This window comes from Prionailurus bengalensis, chromosome B2 (assembly GCF_016509475.1).
Source record: "Prionailurus bengalensis isolate Pbe53 chromosome B2, Fcat_Pben_1.1_paternal_pri, whole genome shotgun sequence".
In the NCBI taxonomy this organism is placed as follows: Eukaryota; Metazoa; Chordata; class Mammalia; order Carnivora; family Felidae; genus Prionailurus; species Prionailurus bengalensis.
In genome coordinates, this window is record NC_057349.1 from 123,127,350 (window position 1) to 123,149,811 (window position 22,462).

The 22,462-nt window shown below is 41.0% G+C and overlaps 1 protein-coding gene across 11 annotated transcripts in view; it reads right to left on the reverse strand.

Moving 5' to 3' along the window:
- The window catches only part of MAP7 (microtubule associated protein 7), a 179,431-nt gene that overhangs the window by 35,600 nt on the left and 121,369 nt on the right, over positions 1-22,462 (reverse strand). For 6 of the 11 annotated variants that reach the window (XM_043593096.1, XM_043593086.1, XM_043593087.1 and 3 more), the window contains exons 3-7: positions 21,527-21,604; positions 6,002-6,165; positions 5,405-5,522; positions 4,614-4,700; positions 871-981 (exon numbers count right to left, since the gene is read on the reverse strand). In XM_043593096.1, the coding sequence (XP_043449031.1) occupies positions 871-981; positions 4,614-4,700; positions 5,405-5,522; positions 6,002-6,165; positions 21,527-21,604 (558 nt within the window). The remainder of the gene's footprint in view (positions 1-870; positions 982-4,613; positions 4,701-5,404; positions 5,523-6,001; positions 6,166-21,526; positions 21,605-22,462) is intronic. The other 5 variants (XM_043593093.1, XM_043593089.1, XM_043593090.1 and 2 more) reach the window with 2 other exon arrangements.

Consider the following 22,462-nt stretch of genomic DNA (forward strand, 5'->3'; position numbering starts at 1 on the left):
GTTTCTTAATAAAACATTCAAAAATAACCACGATTTTGTTACTTTTAAAGAGTATATGTTTTCATATTGCACAACAATTCTTTGGTTTCCTAATTTAAAATCTTAGTTCTGTAAAACCGAAGCTTATCTTAAAAACTTGATTTTTTCCTTCTATGACATATAAATATGCAAAATAAAACTTTAATTTCATAAATAACTCAAAATTCATGTACTGTAAATCCATGGGACGAATAAAACTCAAAATTCAAATAAAACATTAATTGGAGGGATACGATTATTAAAAGTTTTAGGAAACTTCAATGAGGATATATTCTTGAAGTCAGGCCAAATCCCTTAAGAGCAAAATGAATGGACACCAAAAACCAATCACACACACACAAGAAATGCAGTAAGGTTTTGTTAAATGAGAACTCAAACAGTAAAATGAAATCTACCAACATGAATCATTTAAGAAGATTTTTTAGAAAGTCAAAGCTTGGAATTCCCAAAGTACAGATGAAAAGTCAAAGACAGTATGATTGAAGTAAAGTAAGTGTTCGTAACAAAGATTATTTGCATGTTGGTGGATAAGTGGGTGATTTCTGGAGCTGTAAACTCATTTACTAAAAAGTTGAGAAGCACCGCTTTCATCACTGCTAAATGCAACCATTCAGCCAAGTTCTAACATGAGCAAGGTTCTTGTCGCAAGGGAAATGCTGCTCAGCCGCTTACTGCTTTTTTATTCTGAAGTTTTGTTCTTCCTATTTAAGAAACGTAGGGAAAGCAACTTCAGATGCTGATTTTTAGCTGTAAACATCCAGAAAAAAAAGAAGCATTAAGTAAATAACAGAACACTTTTTTTGTTTTGTTTTGTTTTCCTTTTGACTGTACCTCTATCTGGAGAATTTAGTAAAGTTGCAGATGAAGAGGAGAGCCGCTTGCTAATGACGGGATCGACATGTTTCGAAAGATTCATGGTGGAAACTGACCGCCTGTCTGGATCTAAAACAAATGGAGATAATGCTAATTGACAGCCAGCATGCAGGATTGCAATTTCCTAGTTCACTGATGGAAGGAAAAACTAGGATTGGATGCTTTCAGCTCTATCACTAGATCTTACATAACAGCACAGTTTTCTAAGTGGATGTCTTAAAGGTAACTTAAAGGCCAGAAATAAAATTATTTTTCTCATAGGATAAAATAAACGTTTAGCACACCAGTTTGTCAGCCAGGAAAATTCAGGCATATTGCTATAGTACAACAGACAGATGAGGATCAAAGGCAGGCCAGTGGAGGGGAACTAAACTAATGGAGGCAGACTGGAAAACAAAGAGAGGATTGTAAAAGTGGATGCCCTCATAATTTTCCCAAGTAGGAACAAGGGGGTAGTAAGCGGGCTGCTGGTAAAACAGAATGTAAACACTAGGAAAAAAAGAGGAATACCAGGTTCTATGTATTTGCTGATACCTCTGCTTGTAGAGTTACTTTTCCTAGGGTGTTAATGTTCGTTACAGAAAAACAGATTAAAAAGAAAGAAAGGGGCGCCTGGGTGGTTCAGTCAGTTAAGCAGCTGACTCTTGATTGCGGCTCAGGTCATGATCTCATGGTTCATGCGATCGAGCCCCCCATCGGGCTCTGTGCTGACACTGTGGAGCCTGCATGGGATTCTCTCCCTCCCTCTCTCTCTGCCCTTCCCCCACTCTCTCTCTCTGACAAAATAAATAAACTTTAAAAAGAAAAAGAAATACTCTGGGTATGGAAAGGATGGCTGCTATAGCATTTCTTTTTAAAAAGTCTATGAATAACCACACCTCTATGCCCGTTACACAGAGTCTAGTGCAGTTTACAAATGTAGAATCAGACCACAAACTTGCCCAACAAAACTGACAGCAATATATAAAGAAAATTAGCATTCTTTCTCTTTTACTTTATTAGTGATATTGTTCATCCTTCAGGTCAGTAATTTTAGAGTAATTCTTAAAGGTCAAGTCAGAAGAGAATAATAGCCATATAAAATAGGCTGTTAGTTTGTTGTCTGTTGGACAACAGTTTGTTGTCTGTTGTTTGTTGTCTGCGGAACCAAATTATAACCATGCTCATTAGAATAAATCACAGTCCCTGAATAAAAGTGCACAGAACAAAAGTCTAAAATGTCAGTGTATTTATTTAGGAGGGCAAGTAGGTGTTCTGACCTGTGATAGCCAAAGGTAAAAAAGGTGTTGCCATATTTTGTTTTATTTTTCTATTGTTAGCTTCTTCTAAAACTAAAAACAAACAAAAATATTCTTTAGGTAGATGCCTTTAACACCCAGTTCTCACGGGTCTAACACTGGTAGTCAGAACTTTACAGTAAACTTCACTCCACAGAATAATCATTTTGGCCATTGTTTATAATGTACGGATAAACAAGGCTTCCCCCAACATCAGACATTCCTATCTCTACCGGGACACATTGGTATGGTTGAAGCAACTTCATTATAAAACAAACAAACCCAAACATTGTTTCTGTGACGTAAATTTACACTTAACTGATAGGCTCTTAGGGCAGTCCTGAAGATTTAGGATAAAATATCAAAAGGAACATCTAAATGATAAAATGTAAGATCCAGGGGTATAAGGAACGATCAAAGTCATTTCTAGGTGGATCAAGCAATTCATTTTCTTTTTTTTTTATTTTTTTTTATTTTTTATTTTTTTTATTTTTATTTTTGGGACAGAGAGAGACAGAGCATGAACGGGGGAGGGGCAGAGAGAGAGGGAGACACAGAATTGGAAACAGGCTCCAGGCTCTGAGCCATCAGCCCAGAGCCTGACGCGGGGCTCGAACTCACAGACGGCGAGATCGTGACCTGCCTGAAGTCGGACGCTCAACCGACTGCGCCACCCAGGCGCCCCCCAAGCAATTCATTTTCTGATATTGTTTTATGTGTTAAGCTTTAGTTGAGGGACAGTGTGCCTAATTGGAGGCCTGCATGGTTAAAATTATGGAGGTGTCACATGTATTGATTGTATTGATTATAATACAATAATATGGAGGTGTCCATATTATTAAATTACAAAATTTAATAATTTGTATTAAAATTATGGAGGTGTCACATGTATTGATTGTATTACTTAATGTAATGAGAATTATATTACTTAATACAATAAAAATTTCTAATCGTTTCTTTTTCTCCCTGAACAAAATACAAATTCACGAAAGGATTTATTAAGAGTCAGTTTTGGGGTGCCTGGTGGCTTAGTCAGTTAATCATCTGACTCGATTTCGGCTCAGGTCAGGATCTCACGGTTTGTGAGTTCGAGCCCCACGCTGGGCTCTGTGCTGATGGCATGGAGCCTGCTTGGGATGCCCTCTCTTCTTTCTCTCTCTGCCCCTCTCCACTTGTGCTGTCTCTGTCTCTCTTAAAATAAATAAATAAATAAATAAATAAATAAATAAATACTTAAAAAAAAAAAAAAAAGAATCAGTTAAAAAAAATTTACAAACCAGCGCTAGTCAATGTGTGAGCAGTAAGGCAACACACTGATTTACTATGGATTAAATTTAATTTCTAGGATCTGTTTTATGATCAGCAAACACTGACTGAGTGCCGATCCTGAGTGAGGCATTGTTGTATGTGAGTAAGAGCAGGTCACTGCTCTTAACATCACAGCAGATCATTCTGACCTTTGAGAATTTTGGCAAATTCCATGTTATTTTCAAACTTCTCTGTTTAGCACAGCAGCAATTTTCTCTGATTCACAGCCCTTATAAAAATGGATTTTATGCAAGAGCTAACAAATACAACATTAGTTTCTCTTGCTCTGGGTGGCAGAAATGAAGGTCATATATTAAACTCTGAGTGTAGAAGCAAGAATTAAAGGCAAGTGACTGTATTTCCCCTTAAAAATATTTGAAAATCTGTAACAGAGTGTACTTCTGCTGGACACAAGTAAAACATGAAGCCAAGTAAAGGAAAAATAAGGTCATAAAAATATATACTATGACAGCTTTTCTGTATGGAACGTTTACGTAAAACTGCCCTTAGGATAAAATATCACACATGAATGATCCTTATGATTACAGATTTGACACATGCCCACCCTGTACCACTGGGTCATTAAGAGCCAAGGAAAAAAAAGTGCTTTTAAGTATGGTTTAACGCCACAGGAAAGCTGTGATAATTTGCTTTCAGAATTTTTAAAACAAAGAGGTTCTAGAAGATACACTGAATGTTAGGAATAAAAGAAGAGAGTAAGCAAAAATCCATTGTTATTTAGGCTAAAACTAATAGTGGAAACAGCAGTACTGACAGGGGTGTGGGGTGGGGGGCACACCAACTGGATGTACTTCGATTCCAGGTAATCCATTAACTAAAAAACACTTTTTTAAAGATTTTGTCCAAAACGGTCACTTAAAGAGAAAGTAAACACATCACATGTAATGACATTATTTCAACACCTTCAAGTCACCTGAGTTCTACCATCATCACACTTAAGAAACACTGTGCCATGCCCAGATCTAGGTCTATGCAATGGGGTATTAGGCATGCATTATGACTACGGTGGTGACGGCTCAGCTAGCGATGAACTGGCCCTGGGTCAGAGGTGCTAGCTACAGGTCAGGCAACCGGCAACCACGGGGATGTCTGTACCAGATTTTCTAGTACCACCAAGAGTTGTGAAGTGGTGGTCCAGGCCTGCTAAATCGAGAAAGGTGAATGATGATGCAACAAAACCACCTGGGGACAGAATGTAAGACAATGATTTTTCAAAGTAAAAAAAAAAAAAAAAAAAAAAAAAAAGTTATTAGACTCACACAGATGGAAAAAAACTGACGCACTATATAAAATTCAAGGTTCATTGAATTTACAGTACAAAAATAAAGCCTTTCACTACGTCCAAATTTCAGTATGATTTTATGTCTATTCAAGAACAAGGGAATAACAGCTGAGGCATTCACTGGTTCTGGTTTCAGAACCTGCACTTTCTCCCGCGGAGCATTAAAACTGCACACACTCTAAGGTCTGAATACACAAGTTCATAGTATCGATTTTGATCAGTCAATACTGCTAGGGTTCTTCCAGAGAGGAAGACAAAACTGGTGAATTTATTCCATAAACCTGACAACTTAATGTAAAGAATTACTTAAAATAATGCAGAGTGGAAACTGCACGTTTACTTAGAAACATTGCATAGATTTCTATCTCTTCAAGGAACTATGTAACCAAAGAGAAAAGCAGCCTGTGTTATGGGAGAGAGAGAATCTTATCTTACCTCCATCACCCTCTTATCCTCAAACAGCTAGGATCATCATTTCATTACAGTTGAATTATTTCAGCAGGATTTTTGTTTTGGAAACACAGACTTAGAGAAAAAGAAGCAACTGTCCTTTTACTGTCCAGGAAGAAAGGAGTGATTTTGAAGGCGATCACTGTTTGTTTACCTGCACTGTGGATGCTGGGGCTCCCATGGAGAGAGCCTCCCCATGACCAGCGGTTATGCTTCTGTCTTGGCTTCTGGCTCCTTTCCATTGTACGCCGTACAACAGCTTCATGGCGTTCCTCAAATGAAGCAGAGGAGTGGAAGATTAGATTCAACCTGGTTGCTTGAGGCTTCTTCAACTTAAGGCAGAATGGAGGAAGGCACCACTGAAATCTTTACCTTAGTACTCCTACTTCCTAACTTGGACGCCTTATCTTAGGGTGGAAGGAGCATCAACTTGGGATGGTTACTGAAATCATCAGGTCCCAGGTGATAAAGCGTCTCAATACTTTCATATGGGCGAACTGAACATAAATAAGTTATAGCGCGAAGACTAGACACCTGGGCTTTTAAAGTTTCTAGGGAAGTAACTGCAACAATCACGCCATTTGGGACCTGCCTTCCATACCCCAACCTCCCTGGAAGCTGTGACTATCTATAAAACTGATTCCTTAATTCTGCTATGCACCCCAGCACCTTATTGGAAGGTTTCATAGTAAATGTGTTGCATTTCTGAAACAGACAAATCTCCTGTGTACTTCCCGGAGCGGCGTCTTACTTTGTCTTCCTCCAGTCTCTGCCTTCGCTTTTCCTCCACAGCGGCCCTCCTCCGCTCCTCCTTCAGCCTCTGCTCTTCCAGCTTCTTCTTCCGCTCTTCCAGGTGCTTTTCATAGTGCTGCCGGGCTCGCTCTTCCCTTTCTAACCAGATGATTTCTCTCGCAGCTTTAGAAGAAAAACAGGGGAAATATAGACTGGTTTAAAACTTAAACAGGCAGGACTGTATAAACAGCCCACAAGAACAGGTTCTTTGGTTTTGTCTTTGCCAAGCCTGGCCTTTGCTTTCCTCACATTTTCAGGAAGAAGTACCACTGTTAATTTATAGCATAATTTAGTATGCTGACAATGAGGTCCAAGAAGATGCACTGAATTCTACTTTTTGGGAATCCCCCCCAGTCCTGTAGTTTGGTATATTATTACAACAGAGTAATGCATACATCACATGCTCTGGTCTCAATTCTGACTATTGACAAAACCAATGGCACCATCCATCTCTCTCTCTCTCTCTCTCTCTTTAAAAAAATGGGATCATCCTCTAGATCAAAAGCCTGTGACTACATTTGTTTCAACAAAGCACTGGTTCTCTGAAAACGTTAAAAGAATTTGGGACAGGGGCGCCTGGGTGGCACAGTCGGTTAAGCGTCCGACTTCAGCCAGGTCACGATCTCGCGGTCCGTGAGTTCGAGCCCCGCGTCGGGCTCTGGGCTGATGGCTCAGAGCCTGGAGCCTGTTTCCGATTCTGTGTCTCCCTCTCTCTCTGCCCTCCCCCGTTCATGCTCTGTCTCTCTGTCCCAAAAATAAATAAAATGTGGAAAAAAAAAATTAAAAAAAAAAAAAAGAATTTGGGACAAAATCCCCAGAATTGATGGTTGATAAAAGATACATTAAATGCCTCATGGATTATCACACTGAGTCACCTAAGTGACGTGAGGGACTAAGTAAGCAGATCTGGTGTCTGAGACGCTCACGCTCTGGTTAGATAAGACTTACTATCACAGCCTGAATGAAAACAAACAATTCAAAAAATATTGTTCAGTGACGGAATGCTTCTTTTCTCCTTTACATATCCATGTTCCTTCCTTCCTCATTTTAGGGGAACACATAGCCAACAAAACTTTTTTTTTTTTTTTTTAGTATGATGCTTCCTTGAGCTGTGATAAACCTATCTTTAATATGATCTATTAACACAGTAGGTACAAGAGTCCAAACAAAATTTAGAGCATAAACCCTGAGGATACTGAATGGCATATAAGTTAAAATGTTATTTAAAAAAATTTTTTTTAACATTTATTTATTTTTGAGACAGAGAGACAGCATGAACAGGGGAGGGTCAGAGAAAGAGGGAGACACAGAATCTGAAACAGGCTCCAGTCTCTGAGCTGTCAGCACAGAGCCCGACGCGGGGCTCAAACCCACGGACTGTGAGATCATGACCTGAGCCGAAGTCAGACGCTTAACCGACTAAGCCACCCAGGCACCCCAAAATGTTATTTTTTTAATAGAAAAAAAATTCAGAACATTTCAGTTTCCTCTAAATGTTTAAGGTTAACAATTCTGTATTTCTGCTACCATTATACCTTTTCTAAAGGTGTTCACTTGAGGAGACAAATCCACTGAAGGAAATCTGAATAGACTTTACTTGTGTGAAAGAACAAGAATGACGCAAGATGAGTTTGTCCTGTGACATCACTCAGAGAGAACTGGGTTATCCCAGCAGCACTGCCACTAATGGGTGGGGAGATCTCAAGACACGTTCATTTGAATTTCAGTTTTCTCTTGCCTAAAAGACGCGGAAATTGATCTTCAAGAGTCCGTCCAATTTTAAAAGCCGATGGTTCTAAAGAAAGTCTCAGGCCCATGTTGAAACTTGGAGTAAAAGCACATAGTATGTGCTCAATAAATATTTGCTAAATGAGTGAATAAATATAAACACCATGAGAATACACATTGAAAGTAACAGATGGGGAACATAATTCTAACATTTTTTAAAGGTGAATTTACTGTGATCACATACCCTCATGCACACATCTTTTGGATTTCCTGAATACCTTACTAGCCGACTTTCAATGATACCACACATTTTAGTTCATTTAAAAAGGTGGATTTCCAGTGACAGATTTTTGTCAAAGCTTAAACAGTTCAAAATATTAAAAGGCAAAATGAAGGTCTTCCTCTAACCTTAGACCCTCTTATGTTCCACTTCTACCTTTTCTGCAAATGGAAAAGAAAGTAAAAATCCACGTAGTACTGTAGTATGGCACTTCTGCTCTGCATCTTGCTCTTTTCGCTGAAAATAGATCTTAAAGATCTCTGCACACCAACATGTGAAACATGAATCTAACAACCTTTTAAATGGCGGTATAATATTTCACTGTCTACATACCATATTTTATTTTTTTATGTATTTTTTAAAGAGTATCTTGAGAGAGACAGAGACAATGTGAGTGGGGAGGGGCAGAAAGAGGGGGAGAGAGAGGATCCCAAGCAGGGTCCGTGCTGCAAGCACTGAGACTGACCCAGGGCTCAAACTCATGAAACTGTGAGATCATGACCTGAGCCAAAGCCAAGAGTTGGATGCTTAACCGGCTGAGCCACCCAGGTGCCCCAACATACCTTATTTTATATAACCAAATACTTATTGATAGATTTTCTTAGTTGTTTCCAGTATTTTACCAATTCAGACCTTGAGTGACATTGTGTTATCATAACCTCTGTAGAGATGTGAGCATATCTATGTAGAAGTAGTATTGCTGAATCCAAGGGAATATACACTTAAATTAAAAAAAAAATTTTTTTAATGTTTATTTACTTTTGAAAGAGACAGAGACAGAATGCGAGTGGGTTGGGGCAGAGAGAGAGGGAGGCACAGAATCTGAAACAGACTCCAGGCTCTGAGTTGTCAGCACAGAGTCCAACGCGGGGCTCAAACTCACGAGCTGTGAGATCATGACCTGAGCTGAAGTTAGATGCTCAACCGACTGAGCCACCCAGGTGCCCCTACACTTCACATTTTGATAGATACTCTCACACTGTCCTCTGTGGAAGTCACACCAATTTATACTCCCACAGGCAATGGGTAAAGGTCTCAGGCAGAAAAAAGAAATAGCTTTATACCTTGAAGCCTGGATACAGGCAGTAAGACCCATCTATTTCTTAACTCTTGGCTTTCAAACTATATAGTCTTTGACTTTTATACCCCATGTTGAGGAAAACTTCAGACTCTTTGAGGATATTTATGAATGTCATCTTGTCTTTTCCTATAAGATGTCCCAGAAGCCAAAAGACAAAACAAGAAAAAATGCTTATGAAATATTAAGAAAACATTTTTTAAAACCGGTAAGATATATTTGTAAAATAAGAATTTATCAATTCACAGGTAATTTTCCTTAAGTCATGTTTTTCATCAGGCCATTTTCTCGCTCATGAGTATTTGTGGTTATTTTCTCACTTAACTGAAACTCCACTGATTTCTAAAGTCCTACCTAAACTTGGCCTTAATATCCTTATGTGGCCTTATTCTGCACTGCTTTCCAGAAGAGCCTCTTACTTCTAATTAGTCCTGTTTCCTTACTGCACCTCCCAAATAACCCATGCTTCTTCCATGTCTTTGCTTCCATGGTTTCCCTGTTGAGAAAGCTGCCATCATTGTTAATTCCAACAGATCCATCCTTTAAGGCAGGGGTCTTACAATGTATTTCAGGATCACCTCTGGAAGGGGGTACGTGTGTATGTGTGTCTTGGGGGGGATAGTAGTTAAAATGCAAATTCCTGGGCTCCAACCCTCATATTCATATTTATTAATTCTAGGATGGGGCCCCGAAAACTGCCTCCCAAGAGATTCTAGGTGGTCCCAAGTGGTCTACTGATGGCATTTGGAGGAACACTGCCCTCAAGGTCTTCTGCAGGAGCTTCAGCTCTTCTGGGGGGTGGGGGGTGTCAATGCTGCTCTTACGACATCTACCACAAACTCCGGCATTTCTTCTATTCTGATTTCTAGGTAGCAAAGGTTTTCTCTGCTTTCCCCCCTTCCCCTCATTCACCATAGTGCTTTTCACAACTTGAACATATCTAAAAGTCTTAATAATTACTTCCTGATTCACTGGGCACTACTTCCTGATTCATTCACCCATAACTGTGTGGTCTTGGGCAAGTTACTTAATCTCCCAATGCCTCACTTTTGTCAGGGTAAACTGTGGCTAAATATAGGACCTTCCCCATGGGTTTCCTGAAAGGAGTAAAAGAAGAACTACACTTAAAATAGTTTTAGGGTATGTTATTGTTAAACATTAAACATTCAACAAATATTAGCGATTATTGCCAAATCTGTCGTTGTCGTCATCATCATCATCATCATCATCACTATGATCTCAATTCAGAAAATCAAAGGTAGTGCTTAAGGTTGTGCTATAAATCACTAGAGGGCTAGAAGTTATAAAAAATAATTAATTTTATCTCAAATAATCTTTTTAAGGAATAATATTTCCTTATCCATTGAGCTCTAATTGAGTTCTACTTCTATTTTCTAGCAGGAAGTGGAGATCCTATTACCTTGCCTTTAAACAGTTACAAAGAGAACGGGGCAAATGATGGTGAAAGAGCAAACAACACTTTTGTATTATTGTAGACTCTGTTGGTGAGCGTTAGCAATGTTACTAAGTACAGATCATGTATCTTTTATTTAAAAAAAAAATTTTTTTTTTACGTTTATTTTTATTTTTGACACAGAGAGAGACAGAGCATGAATGGGGGAGGGGCAGAGAGAGAGGGAGACACAGAATCCGAAGCAGGCTCCAGGCTCCGAGCCATCAGCCCAGAGCCTGACGTGGGGCTTGAACTCACGGACCGCGAGATCGTGACCTGAGCTGAAGTCGGACGCTCAACCGACTGAGCCACCCAGGCGTCCGGATCATGTATCTTTTAAACTGAAGGACAGCACATAAAATATCTCAATTATTTAATGAGAAGTAGAAGTTAATTTATTCTACGAAAGTTCATTTAATTTACTTATTTAAAACACTGTGTAAATGATAATTAATGTCAAAGTCTTGTATTTTCTCCTTCAGAAATGAGAGATTTGAACACAAGAAAACAATCAACAACTGCTATGGACTGAACTTGCCCTCCTCCGCCCCACCCCCACCCCCATCCCTAAATTCACATGTTGAAGCCTTAATGCTCAATGTGACTATATTTGGAGACAGGGCCTATAGAAGGTAATCCTGTTTAAATGAGGTCATAAGGGGAGCGCCTGGGTGGCTCAGTCGGTTAAGCTTCTGACTCTTGATTGCGGCTCAGGTCACGATCTCATGGTTGGTGAGATTGAGCTCCGTGTCAGGCTCCGCGTTGACATCTCAGAGTCTGCTTGGGATTCTTTCTCTCCCTTTCTCTCTGCCCCTGTCCCCCGTGTACATGCTCTCTCCTTCAAAATAAATAACAAATAGATTTTTTTTAAACAATAAATAAATAAATGAGGTCATAAGGGTGAGGCCCTGACCCAATAGGCTTAGTGATTCTTGTAAAAAGAAACACCAGAGAGCTCACTCTCCCTCTCTCTTCATGCTCAGAGGAAAGACCGCATGAGAAGAAAGCAGACATCTGCAAGCCAGAAGAGGGGTCTCACCAGAAAGTGAACCCTGCCAGAACCTTAATCTTGGACTTTCCAGTGTCCCAAATGGTAAGAAAATAAATATCTGCTGTTTAAGCCCCCCAGTCTATGGTATTTCGTCATGGCAGCCTGAGCAGATGAGTACAACAGTTTCTTCACATTTAAGTCATTAACAATCACTCATTTCATAGAGGCAGCTCTGTAAAAGAACAGCATGTACAAAAAAGGAATCATAGTATTATTAACCTTTATTCTCGTGAAGTTCTAATTTTTCCCTGGATTCTGGGTATCAGAACATAAAATAAAATGAAAACCGACTGAAGCCCCTGAAACACTGGCCATTGATAAATCAGTTCCACCCCTGAGCTGCTGCTACCGGGATCATTCTTTAATGACACTAACAATATATCAGTGCCATGCAAAGGGGACACTATTAACAGTATGACAGCGACACATAAAGGAGAAACCCACCATCATTTTGGACTCCATTTAGAAACACACAGTGACTCTTGTACTAAAAGGAATTCAAAAATGATAGGCAAAGTCCTGTAGCGGATAAAGCACAAGATCAGGGCTCACAGGACTGGGAGTCCACCCCCAGGCCTGCCATTTACCATTCATCTGCCACTGAGCAAGTGGTGACTTCTGTGGTCTCATTTCCTCAAGCTGCCATGGTGCCATTTTCCTGACAGGGTCTCGGTGGGCTCAGGGTGACATGCGGAGTGCTCAGCCCAGGGCCAACACACAGCAGGAGCTCAATACATACAGATAATTATCATGAGCGAATCTTTATGACAAGCAGACCAATTCCTGCCCTGCTGCCCCAGAGGGAATGCAGCTGATGGGAAGAACACAGGTAGGACCAACTACTCAGACAGCACACTCGTGGGCTGGATGGACTCCCTGCTCCAGTCACTCAACAATCTAGTGCCCGGCCTGGTCCTTTTTTTTTTTTTTTTTTTTAATGTTTACTTACTTTTGAGAGAAAGGGAGAGACAGAGTACAAGCAGGAGAGAGGCAGGGAGAGAGGGAGACAGAATCCAAAGCAGGCTCCAGGCTCCGAGCTGTCAGCACAGAGCCTGATGTGGGGCTCGAACTCATGAGCCCTGAGATCATGATCTGAGCCGAAGTCGGATGCTCAACCGACTGAGCCACATAGGCACCCTGCAGCATGGTCCTGAACAGGCTTACTTCTGTGTAAGTACAGGTGTCACTACCATACGACAAAAAGAAAAATGTGACATTCAGAGAGTAGAGCCATGTTATCACGTCATCTCTGAAACCTACAGAACTGCTGTGTTGGTTTCATATTAAGCTATGGAAGGATATGACTCGGTGCCTGCTAACACCGGGTACCAGCATAGCCAGGAATATCATAAAGAATCAGAAGATGACAAGTGCTAATATCTGAGTTCAGGCTTTGATTCTGCTACTAATTTTGCGTGACTTTGGGAAAATGAGCCAACCTACCTGACTTCTAAATTAGAGGGTATGTACAAAATGATCTCCAAGATCTCTTCCAATTAACTCCCAGGACTCAATTTTTGTTTTTCTCTTTTTTTTTTTTTTTTTAATTTTTTTTTTTCAACGTTTATTTATTTTTGGGACAGAGAGAGACAGAGCATGAACGGGGGAGGGGCAGAGAGAGAGGGAGACACAGAATCGGAAACAGGCTCCAGGCTCTGAGCCATCAGCCCAGAGCCTGATGCGGGGCTCGAACTCACGGACCGCGAGATCGTGACCTGGCTGAAGTCGGACACTTAACTGACTGCGCTACCCAGGCGCCCCTTGTTTTTCTCTTTGAGGAGCTGTGTGTGATTACAATTAGGTCTCCCGCCCCTGAGGGGCCTTCCTCCCTGCACACCGTAGAAAACTAAATGGGACTGAGGGGCTGGGGGAGCAGTTTATACCTGTGGAAGACCCAAGAGCCCTCCTTATACATGGGCTGAAGGACTTTTGATAGAAGAATGCAATACTATCCATGACTTTCTATCTTCAGGGCCAGGCTTCAAGGCGTGTTCAGCCTCTGCTAAAGTAAGTGGGGGTTGTGCTAAAGCACACAGATCAACTGATGTCCTTGGAATCTTTTAGTTAGTTACCACCTTACCCCAAATCCTCTTTACTCCTTAAAAAATGTTGCCATCCTCCTCACCTGGCAGGTCTACTGAGCCCTACCCTGCTGGACCAGGAGACACAAACAACCCTCTCTCTCTGTCTCCCCCAGCCGGGAAACATGAGGCTTCTCCAATCCCAGGCATCTAAATCAGTATCTGTGGAATCACATGGTCTGCCACCCTCATTTTTTCACCTCGGTGAGATGTCTTCAGCTCACTTTGTGCTGACACCAAGTGATTCACAGGCATTATCTTCACAGCCACTCAGTGAGGTAGACACTGCTATTAACCTTATTATAAGAAGTCTGAGACACAGAGAAGTGACGTCACATGCCTGATGTCTCACAATAAGTCAGAGGTGGAACTGGAATTCAATCTCTGGACTGTCTGACTCTACAAGCAAACAATGAGCCATTATGTGGAAGGGCGTGATGTGCAACACCTCCCAGGGACTAGACTCCTGCTCTGTATTGGGGACAAGTTGGTCATCCAATGTGAAGAGCCTGATCTTCTCATATCACTCTTAGCCTTTATCATCATCTATTTACAAGGCCCCTCACTTTTCAGATTTTAAGATCTTTTAATCTTCAGCCTCAAAGGCAAAGTTAGTTCTGGAGAAACAAATAATGGCTGCTTAGTCACAATGATTCATTTGTTTTATGTTAGAGCTTCAGCCTCTGCGTTACCAAATCCATCCTGCAACAAGCATTTATTCTTGCCAGTCCTGAGCTTGACTCATGATATAGCTGCTGTGGTATGTGCTCACATCCATATCCCTCCCACTAACGTGTATCCAGATCCCTTAGCTGTTCATAGCCTGCCAGACAGCCTTACGGGCTTTTGTACACTACATTCATTAAGTGACCACTTCAGAGACTGGATGCCAAGATTAGCCACAGATCTGTCAAAGTTCTGCCCAGTAGCAATTTGGATTAGGAAGACTGCTGTCCCAAAATTCATCCATGTCTTTTTGTGGATAGTCTTGTCAAAACCACCGACTGTGCTGATGGAATAAAGTGAAGTGTGAGATCAGGGGCAGCTTTGCATCTGACTCTAATGGATACAGCATTATTGGTTGTTTACTAATTAATCCTAATCCCCCATCAACGTTTTTGAGATGAACATTCAAGTCAGGCTGAAATGACTGTTCATCTTTTGACCATGCTCTTACTAACAGTGCTGTCCCTGCGTTCACGACACACTGAGATCAGGGAGGTTAAAAAAAAAAAAATAAGGCAAAATACAAAGCTATGACTGGAAGGGCAAAGAAGTTGAATAAAATTACCTACAGAAAAAAACTCAAATACAAGTCAACTGATGTTTGTTTGAAGGTCAAAAGCTTCTTTTATTTTCTATTATTATTTTAAAAATATTTATGTATTTATTTTGAGAGAGAGAGAAGACAGAGAGAGACAGAGAAAGAGGCAGAGAGAGAACCCCAAGCAGGCTCGATGCTCTCAGCACAGAGCCCGATGTGGAACTGGGTCTCACAAACCATGAGATCATGACCTGAGCCAACATCAAGAGTTGGATGCTTACTGAGCCACTCAGCCCCCCACCCCCGCAAAATCTTTTCTATATTATCTTCTATATGATTTCTATGTGATTTCTAACAATATTATAGTATGATAGATCTCTTGTACAGCTTTGAACTTAGCTACAAAACCACTATGAATAAATTGAATGATAGGTTTTCTAAGCTCACATTTTTCTTCACGAGCTACCTGAATCAATCATACAATTCTCTGATAATCTTTCATGATGTCATAGAACACCAGAAAGCCCCAGTTGGGAATGTGACACTATTCATGCTGATTTCAAACTTAATCTGTATCATCTTCAGAAAGGGGAACGCTGTATTTCCCCAAGTGCAGAAGACTATTCGCCTGCTAGACATCTCTGTAAGTGCTCTCTTGAATCTGTCAACATATGGTAACGCTATCAGTTTTATAGCAAATTTGAAAACCAAATAGTTTTAAGGCACAAGTATTGTATAGATGACCTCTGTATCCTTGTTCCTCTGAGAAAATGGTTAAGAATAAGAATCTAAGACTTGTCTCACTGAACTATTAGAAGGGTAGGTATTACCTGGTAAGTGGGTGATGCCTTAACTCATTCGCAGTACACTTGCTGCATTCACCTCTATTTACGGTAACATGCATATGCTTACTATTCGTTGAACATTCAACAACAACGGTTGAGCATCAACAGTCCAATGCTTCCAGGTACTGTTAATATGCACTGGGCTACAGAAATGACAAAATGGGGCGCCTGAGTGGCTCAGTCAGTGAAGTGTCAGACTCTTGACGCTCAGGTCATGATCTCACGGTTCGTGAGTTGGGATTCTCTCTCTCTGCCCCTCCCCCCACCTCAAAAATAAACAAACAAACTTAAAAAAATGACAAAATGACACAAATTCTTTCTCTCGTGGCGCTTATATCCCAGTGGGGGCAGACAGACCATAAACAAGTAAGTAAAATATACATGCATGCTTGGATGTTGACAGTAATACCAAAGACATATCAAAGACATGCTTAAATAGCTGCTATGGCAGAAGGAAAATCTATTCCATCTTTCTAGATTCTCTCAGTTCTTCTCTCAAGCTAACTTACCATGAGGTAAAAATAAAATAAATATTCTATAAAATAGCTTCCATTAGCAATTATGGCAGATCCACACAAAAAGTACAACCACGGTGCTCATTTGCTACTAATGTGATAATGCAGAGTAGAATGTTGTTTGGCCCACTGTTATTTATTATTAGTATTTCATGAAAGACCACAGAGTAAGGAACATCAGCAAATATTTACTATATGTCTGTTTTAAAATTAGTACTGTGCCATGTATTGGGATACAAAGAATTAGAAAACTATGGTCACAGCCTTTAAAAGTTTAAAATATATGCAACCAGGAAGTTATATAAAATCCAACTAGGAGAAGGTCATTAGAGCATAAAACAGCATTAGAATGGGGCACCCAGGAGTGCCTGGGTGGCTCAGTCTGTTAAGCATCTGACTTTGGCTCAGGTCATGATCTTGCAGTTCGTGAGTTCGAGCCCCGCATCAAGCTCTGTGTGGACAGCTCAGAGCGTGGAGCCTGCGTCAGATTCTCTGCCTCCCTCCGTCTCTGCTCCTCCGCCACTTACAATCTGTCTCCCTCTCTCTCAAAATAAATAAATATTAAAAAAAATTAAAACAAAAAAGAACGGGGCACCTGGGTGGCTTAGTCAGTTAAGCACCTGACTCTTGACTTTGACTCAGGTCATCATCTCCTGGTCTGTGAGTTCAAGCCCTGCGTGGGGCTCTGTGCTCACAGCGTGGACCCTGCTTGGGATTCTGTTTCTTCTTCTCTGTCTGCCTCTCCCCTGCTCATGCTCTCTCTCTCTCTCCCTCTCAAAAATAGTAAACATTAAAAAACAACAGCATTAGAATGCTAGCAAAAATATGATGTTATGCAAAAGGTAATACAGAATGAGAAAATGATCGAATTTCCAAAACAGGAAAAGCCAATGAAGACCAGAAAGTCTTCAAAAAGAGGGGGTGGTGCTAACTGTGACACACCTGGAGAAATAACATCTATGAGATGATTTTGGTGATTAAGACACAAGTTTATGAAGGTCTGGACTAGGATAATAGCACAGGCAGCAAATTTAAAGACATGGATCTGAGATTCATTTTGAAGACAGCGTCAGCTAGTCTCATGACTAACTGGATTGAGGGACAGAGAGAACGTGGCAACTTCCACCTACATACTAGGCTTGAGATGGCTGACGCTCCAGCTTGAAGACTAGGCTGAGTCTGGCTAACCACTGATAACTACCAAGTGGCCTGAGGTGGAGACTAGTAGTGCCCAGCACTGGGCCACCAAGGAAGAGAAAAATGTGTTATTATGCAAAAGATCCAACAGCTAAGACTGGTACTCAGAGAGATGCCAGTGCCTCCAGCAATAGCACACGTACCAAAAAGAGCTGAAAGAAATGATTTCTTAGGGCCAGAAAGATATTGGTGCAATTGATCAGGACACAAGAATCACCTAGAGGAGTCAGTTTGGGAATGAAAGTTGACGAACAAGCTAGTTATACAGAAGCTGAGGTTCAGGTAAGGGGTGGGGGGAAGCATCCATAGCCTTATGAGCTGCTGAACGTGAAGAACTCGTATCATCAAAAAAAGAGAGTCAAAACCAATGATAACAAATGAATTTCTTTTCCCCTTGGGAAAAAACAAAATTACAGCTTAGAGGAGAGATGGTGAAAAAGATGCAGAAGTCAAGAGAGGGGAGTGTGAAGGAATGGCCTGAACAGAATCAGAGGAAACAGAGTGGTTGAGGAGATCTTTCATGTATAAAGCTTTTAAGACAGAAAAATAAAGCTTTCAGAGTACATGTGCTCAACCAAATGCACAGAACAGTCCCAAACATGAAGAATTACACCTGGCTTTATGTTATAAATTGAAGGATAATGTAGAAAGAACAAGCCACATGACATAATCCTACCATAAAAGCATTAAAGCATGACTCAGAGATTTAACCCACAGAAAGTTATTAATAGGTCCTCCCTGTTTGCAAAATAGTACAAACATGACATGCCACCCAAAACAAAAAGACCTTTATTCTCCCTCTCTACCTTGCTTTTTTAAAAACATGGATTAAAACAAAAGTCTTTAACGATTTCAATGTCAGTTTCAACCCACATCTAACAGTGAATAATCAGGCTGAATGACCAATCATTTTAAACTTTGCTTTGTTGGAACTTATGGAATGTATTCCATTTCTTTTCTTTTTTTTTTTTTTAACTTGAAAAGCTTTAAAGTTTGAAAGCTTGGTAACAGTTGGTGCTACCACATTCCAGAGATCTGTTATTAAGTGACAGCCCCTCACCCCTTCTTTTTTAACATTCTACTGTCATTATAGTTTTTGCAAAGCACAGTTTAAAGGTGGTTGCTCAGGTGTGCCCTTTGATTTTTAGCACTTAAGATTTTTAAAAAATCCTTATATATTGTAAGGCATAATTTAAGTTCGATGCTAGGTTTTAGAGGACTCTTTTACAAACGTATGTATGTGTGCGCACATGTATGTTTACAGGTAGATTTATGAAGGCTGAAGAGAGTCTCTCGAGATTTAGTTGCTGCTATGATGGCTTAAATGGAAAAAATTAGGCAAAAAGTCACTGATTACAATCTAGAAAGAAAATGCAATTAAATGCCAATAAAAAATAAAAGGACTGATATATTTCATTAAATATAGGACTGATACACTTCATTAAAATTATGATTTTCAACAACAAAAAGATCAGAATTAAGGAAGCCATGATATTTATTGAACATGGAAGGGATAAGAAGAAAAACTATGTATGTTATGTGCTACCTCACCAAAAAAGTCAAGTTGTAGTAACAGGATAATACAATCATCTGAAAATGACTTTCACCCATATCATATAATCTAAGGAGCATGATGGGTCAGACTCTTAGCAAATACCTTTTCCTGCCTATCCCTGTATCATTGTTCTACAGTCTCTGCCTCTTCTATCTTCCGGGATAGCGCCTCTACATCCTCTAGTGGGAATCTCCAGTGGCACGTGACACCCTTTCAATGCCACCTCCTATTATAATTGCTGTGGGTTTATCCCCCGTCCGCCTACACTACAACTAGCCCTGGAATGTTGGGTCTTAATCTCTCCTTGTCTTTTGAACACAGTACCTGGCAAATAAGGTTTTTGAATTTATAAATTAATGAGTCGTGTTCTGTCCTGTGGATATGAATTGAAATTGGGTCTACATCTTAAGAAAAAAATTGAGGGGCGCCTAGGTGGCTCAGTCGGTTGGGCGTCTGACTTCAGCTCAGGTCATGATCTCTCGGTCCATGAGTTCGAGCCCCGCATCGGGCTCTGGGCTGACAGCTCAGAGCCTGGAGCCTGTTTTGGATTCTGTGTCTCACTCTCTCTCTGACCTGCCCCTGCTCATGCTCTGTCTCTCTCTGCCTCAAAAATAAAGAAATGTTAAAAAAAAAAAAGAAAAAAAAAAAGAAAAAAATTGAGCCACTCAGTATACAAAGCTAGGCAACTTGCAGAGTGTGCAGTCCGAAGCTATACATCTCACAACTTTATAGAATAAGAAGTGAAATCATTTTGTTTGGCCAGCTTGTTCATGCTTTCCACAAAAAAACTAATAGTGCTTGGCTCTGAAACACACACTCAAACAGAAAGATATGAGTTAATGTGTAAAAGCTACTTCGCAATGGGATTTAAATCGTTAACAGAGTAGTCTCCTGACACTATGGAGCTACTTCTCACACAGAAAGAAATCCACATTGCAAGTCTAAGGAGAGATTTGATAGGGTGAGACCTGACCCAGCTGGAACAGGCAGAGACAGGAGAGGGTTCAAGTGCTAACCCTCGGATGGATCCAAACACAGAGTGCAATACCAGCCATCCCAGAGCAGTGGGCAGTTTCTCCTTTTTGCTTATCTGGAGTCTCTTTCTGCTTCGCTGGCTCTATTTCCTCGGTTCTGATCCACTTGTCAAGCCGACCTGAATCAGGGAGCGGTGGGCATCACTTGCAGGAGGAAGATACCCAGGCTGCAGAGTGCTTCTGGGAAAGCACGAGCCTGATGGCCACACACAGCCCTGCCCTCCAGGAACCCACCAGCCTGCAGGAAGCCTATCAGGGACAGGGCACTTCAAGCCTGGGTGGAAAGTTGAGGCACAGAAAAGCAGCAGAGCTCGTTCCCTCCCACCACGTTGCTGAAATCTGTGTTGAAAAGACCTTGGCAGGAAAACAACTGACCTCGCATGACCATTATGGCAAGGGAGAGAAAGAAATAACGTCAACAGACTTGAAAATCAGCTTGCAGTGAATCTCCCAAATTTGGGTTTGTGAATAAGAACGATGGAAAAGATGGGGGACAGGTGCCGGGTTCTTCTCCAACTGAAACATGAACTCTTACAAAATGCAGTGGAACTCTAGAAAAGTCATGGGTCATCTCCTGGAAACATGGTGGCAACCTCAGTCAGTTCTAGTTTTAAATTAGAGACATTCTGGAAACACTGAGATGCACCGACAGGCATTTCATCTTTCCAAGGGATGTAAAGACAGTATCCTGTTTTAGCAGTTTTGCATAAATGGGCATCAAAGTAAAGGGGGAGTGGGCACTGGCATCCTTGCTCAAAGTTCTGGGAGACAATAGTGCTTTATCTTGGCTTCCTGGTAAGGCAGTCGTCAGGACGCAGCTCTCCAGGTGATTACGTGGCAGCACCATAGCTGCTAACCTTCCATCCACAACGACCTTAGGTAACAAACGAAAAATCAGACAGCTCAGCAGGAGGCTTTGCCTTTTTCCTGGCAGCGTGCTGGTAGCCTCTGTCTATAGATTCAAGAGCAGCAGTTTTTTCACACGGAAAGCAGGAAGTGCCCTGGCAGTGCGTGTGCTCGTGACTGCTCACATAAAAAAGAACCATAAGCTTACTGTCCTTGGTTTGTTTGCTTTTTTTTTATGCTGTAAAATGTAAGCTGAGCCCTCACGCCTCTTATAATTACATTCTCTCAGGTGTCACATGAAACCGTGATTATGAGAAACAAAGTGAAAACGACCTCAATCCTGGCCTGGCCTTTACTGCTGCTTACAGTTTAGCCCGATGTTTCCATCACATACTAAGCTGTGTTTCACGTCCCTCTGTACAACTCGTAAAGACACGCATGGTTGTTACAGTGATGGCCACTGGCTCAACGGGAAGCGTCCCTGAGCCCGGAGGTGAAAAGCAACATCTGCACAGCGGCGTCCCCGCAGGACCGGACGGGGGCTGGGGGATGGATACCTAGCTGCTTCTCCCGCTCCTCGCGCCGCTCCCGGGCCAGCCGCTGCCGGTCGTCAACCCGCAGGACGGGAGGAGGGTCTGAAAAGGAGAGCAAACACGTTAGGAGAAGAGCAGACTTTCTGATACTGCTAAATAGCTTTTGGTCCAGTAAATTCGAAGGATAAAACATCACGACGTCTTAACAACAATTACCATAGATGGCTATAGTTCCGGTGATACACTTTATTATTACATCGTTTTTCTGAGAACTTCCAAGCATTGATCTACGCCAAGATATACTCTCTTATGTAATGTCTTTTTCTTCTGTTCAAAGACATTACATAAGAGAATAGGATTACATATCCTAAGACTTCTCATCACAAGGAGAAAAAAAAAAAACACCTTTTTTTCCCACCCCCATATCTATAGGAGATGATGGATGTTAACTGACCTGACTGGGGTGGGTGATCATTTCACAATATAGGTTAAGTCACATCATTATGCCACACACCTTCGATGTACGGGGTGGCGTATGTCAGTTCTACCTCCACAAAAATGGGGGAAAAGTTTTAAAAAGAAAAAAAAGACACACAGCCAAAAAACAAAAAACCCATTATGTAAAAACATGACATAACTGTAGCCTTTTGCCTGTTTCTATCCAACAATATATACAATGCTTTGTTGTTCCTAAGCTAGTGAACTTCTATCATTTTTATGCTTTAAGAAGGCTGTTCCTCAACAGCAAACAGAATCCTAAGTGAATTTCTACTGAATATAGTATTCAGTGAATACTGATAGATGTTCACCAGTTGGATGTAAGAAGGCCAGCTTTGAAGTCACACACGCAAGCGTTCACTTCCTGTTCTGTGTCTCACTCAATATGTAAATTTGGCTGAGATACCCACCTCTCTACGTCTCAAGTTATGTAGGACATGGGTTTCATGGATTTTTATTTAT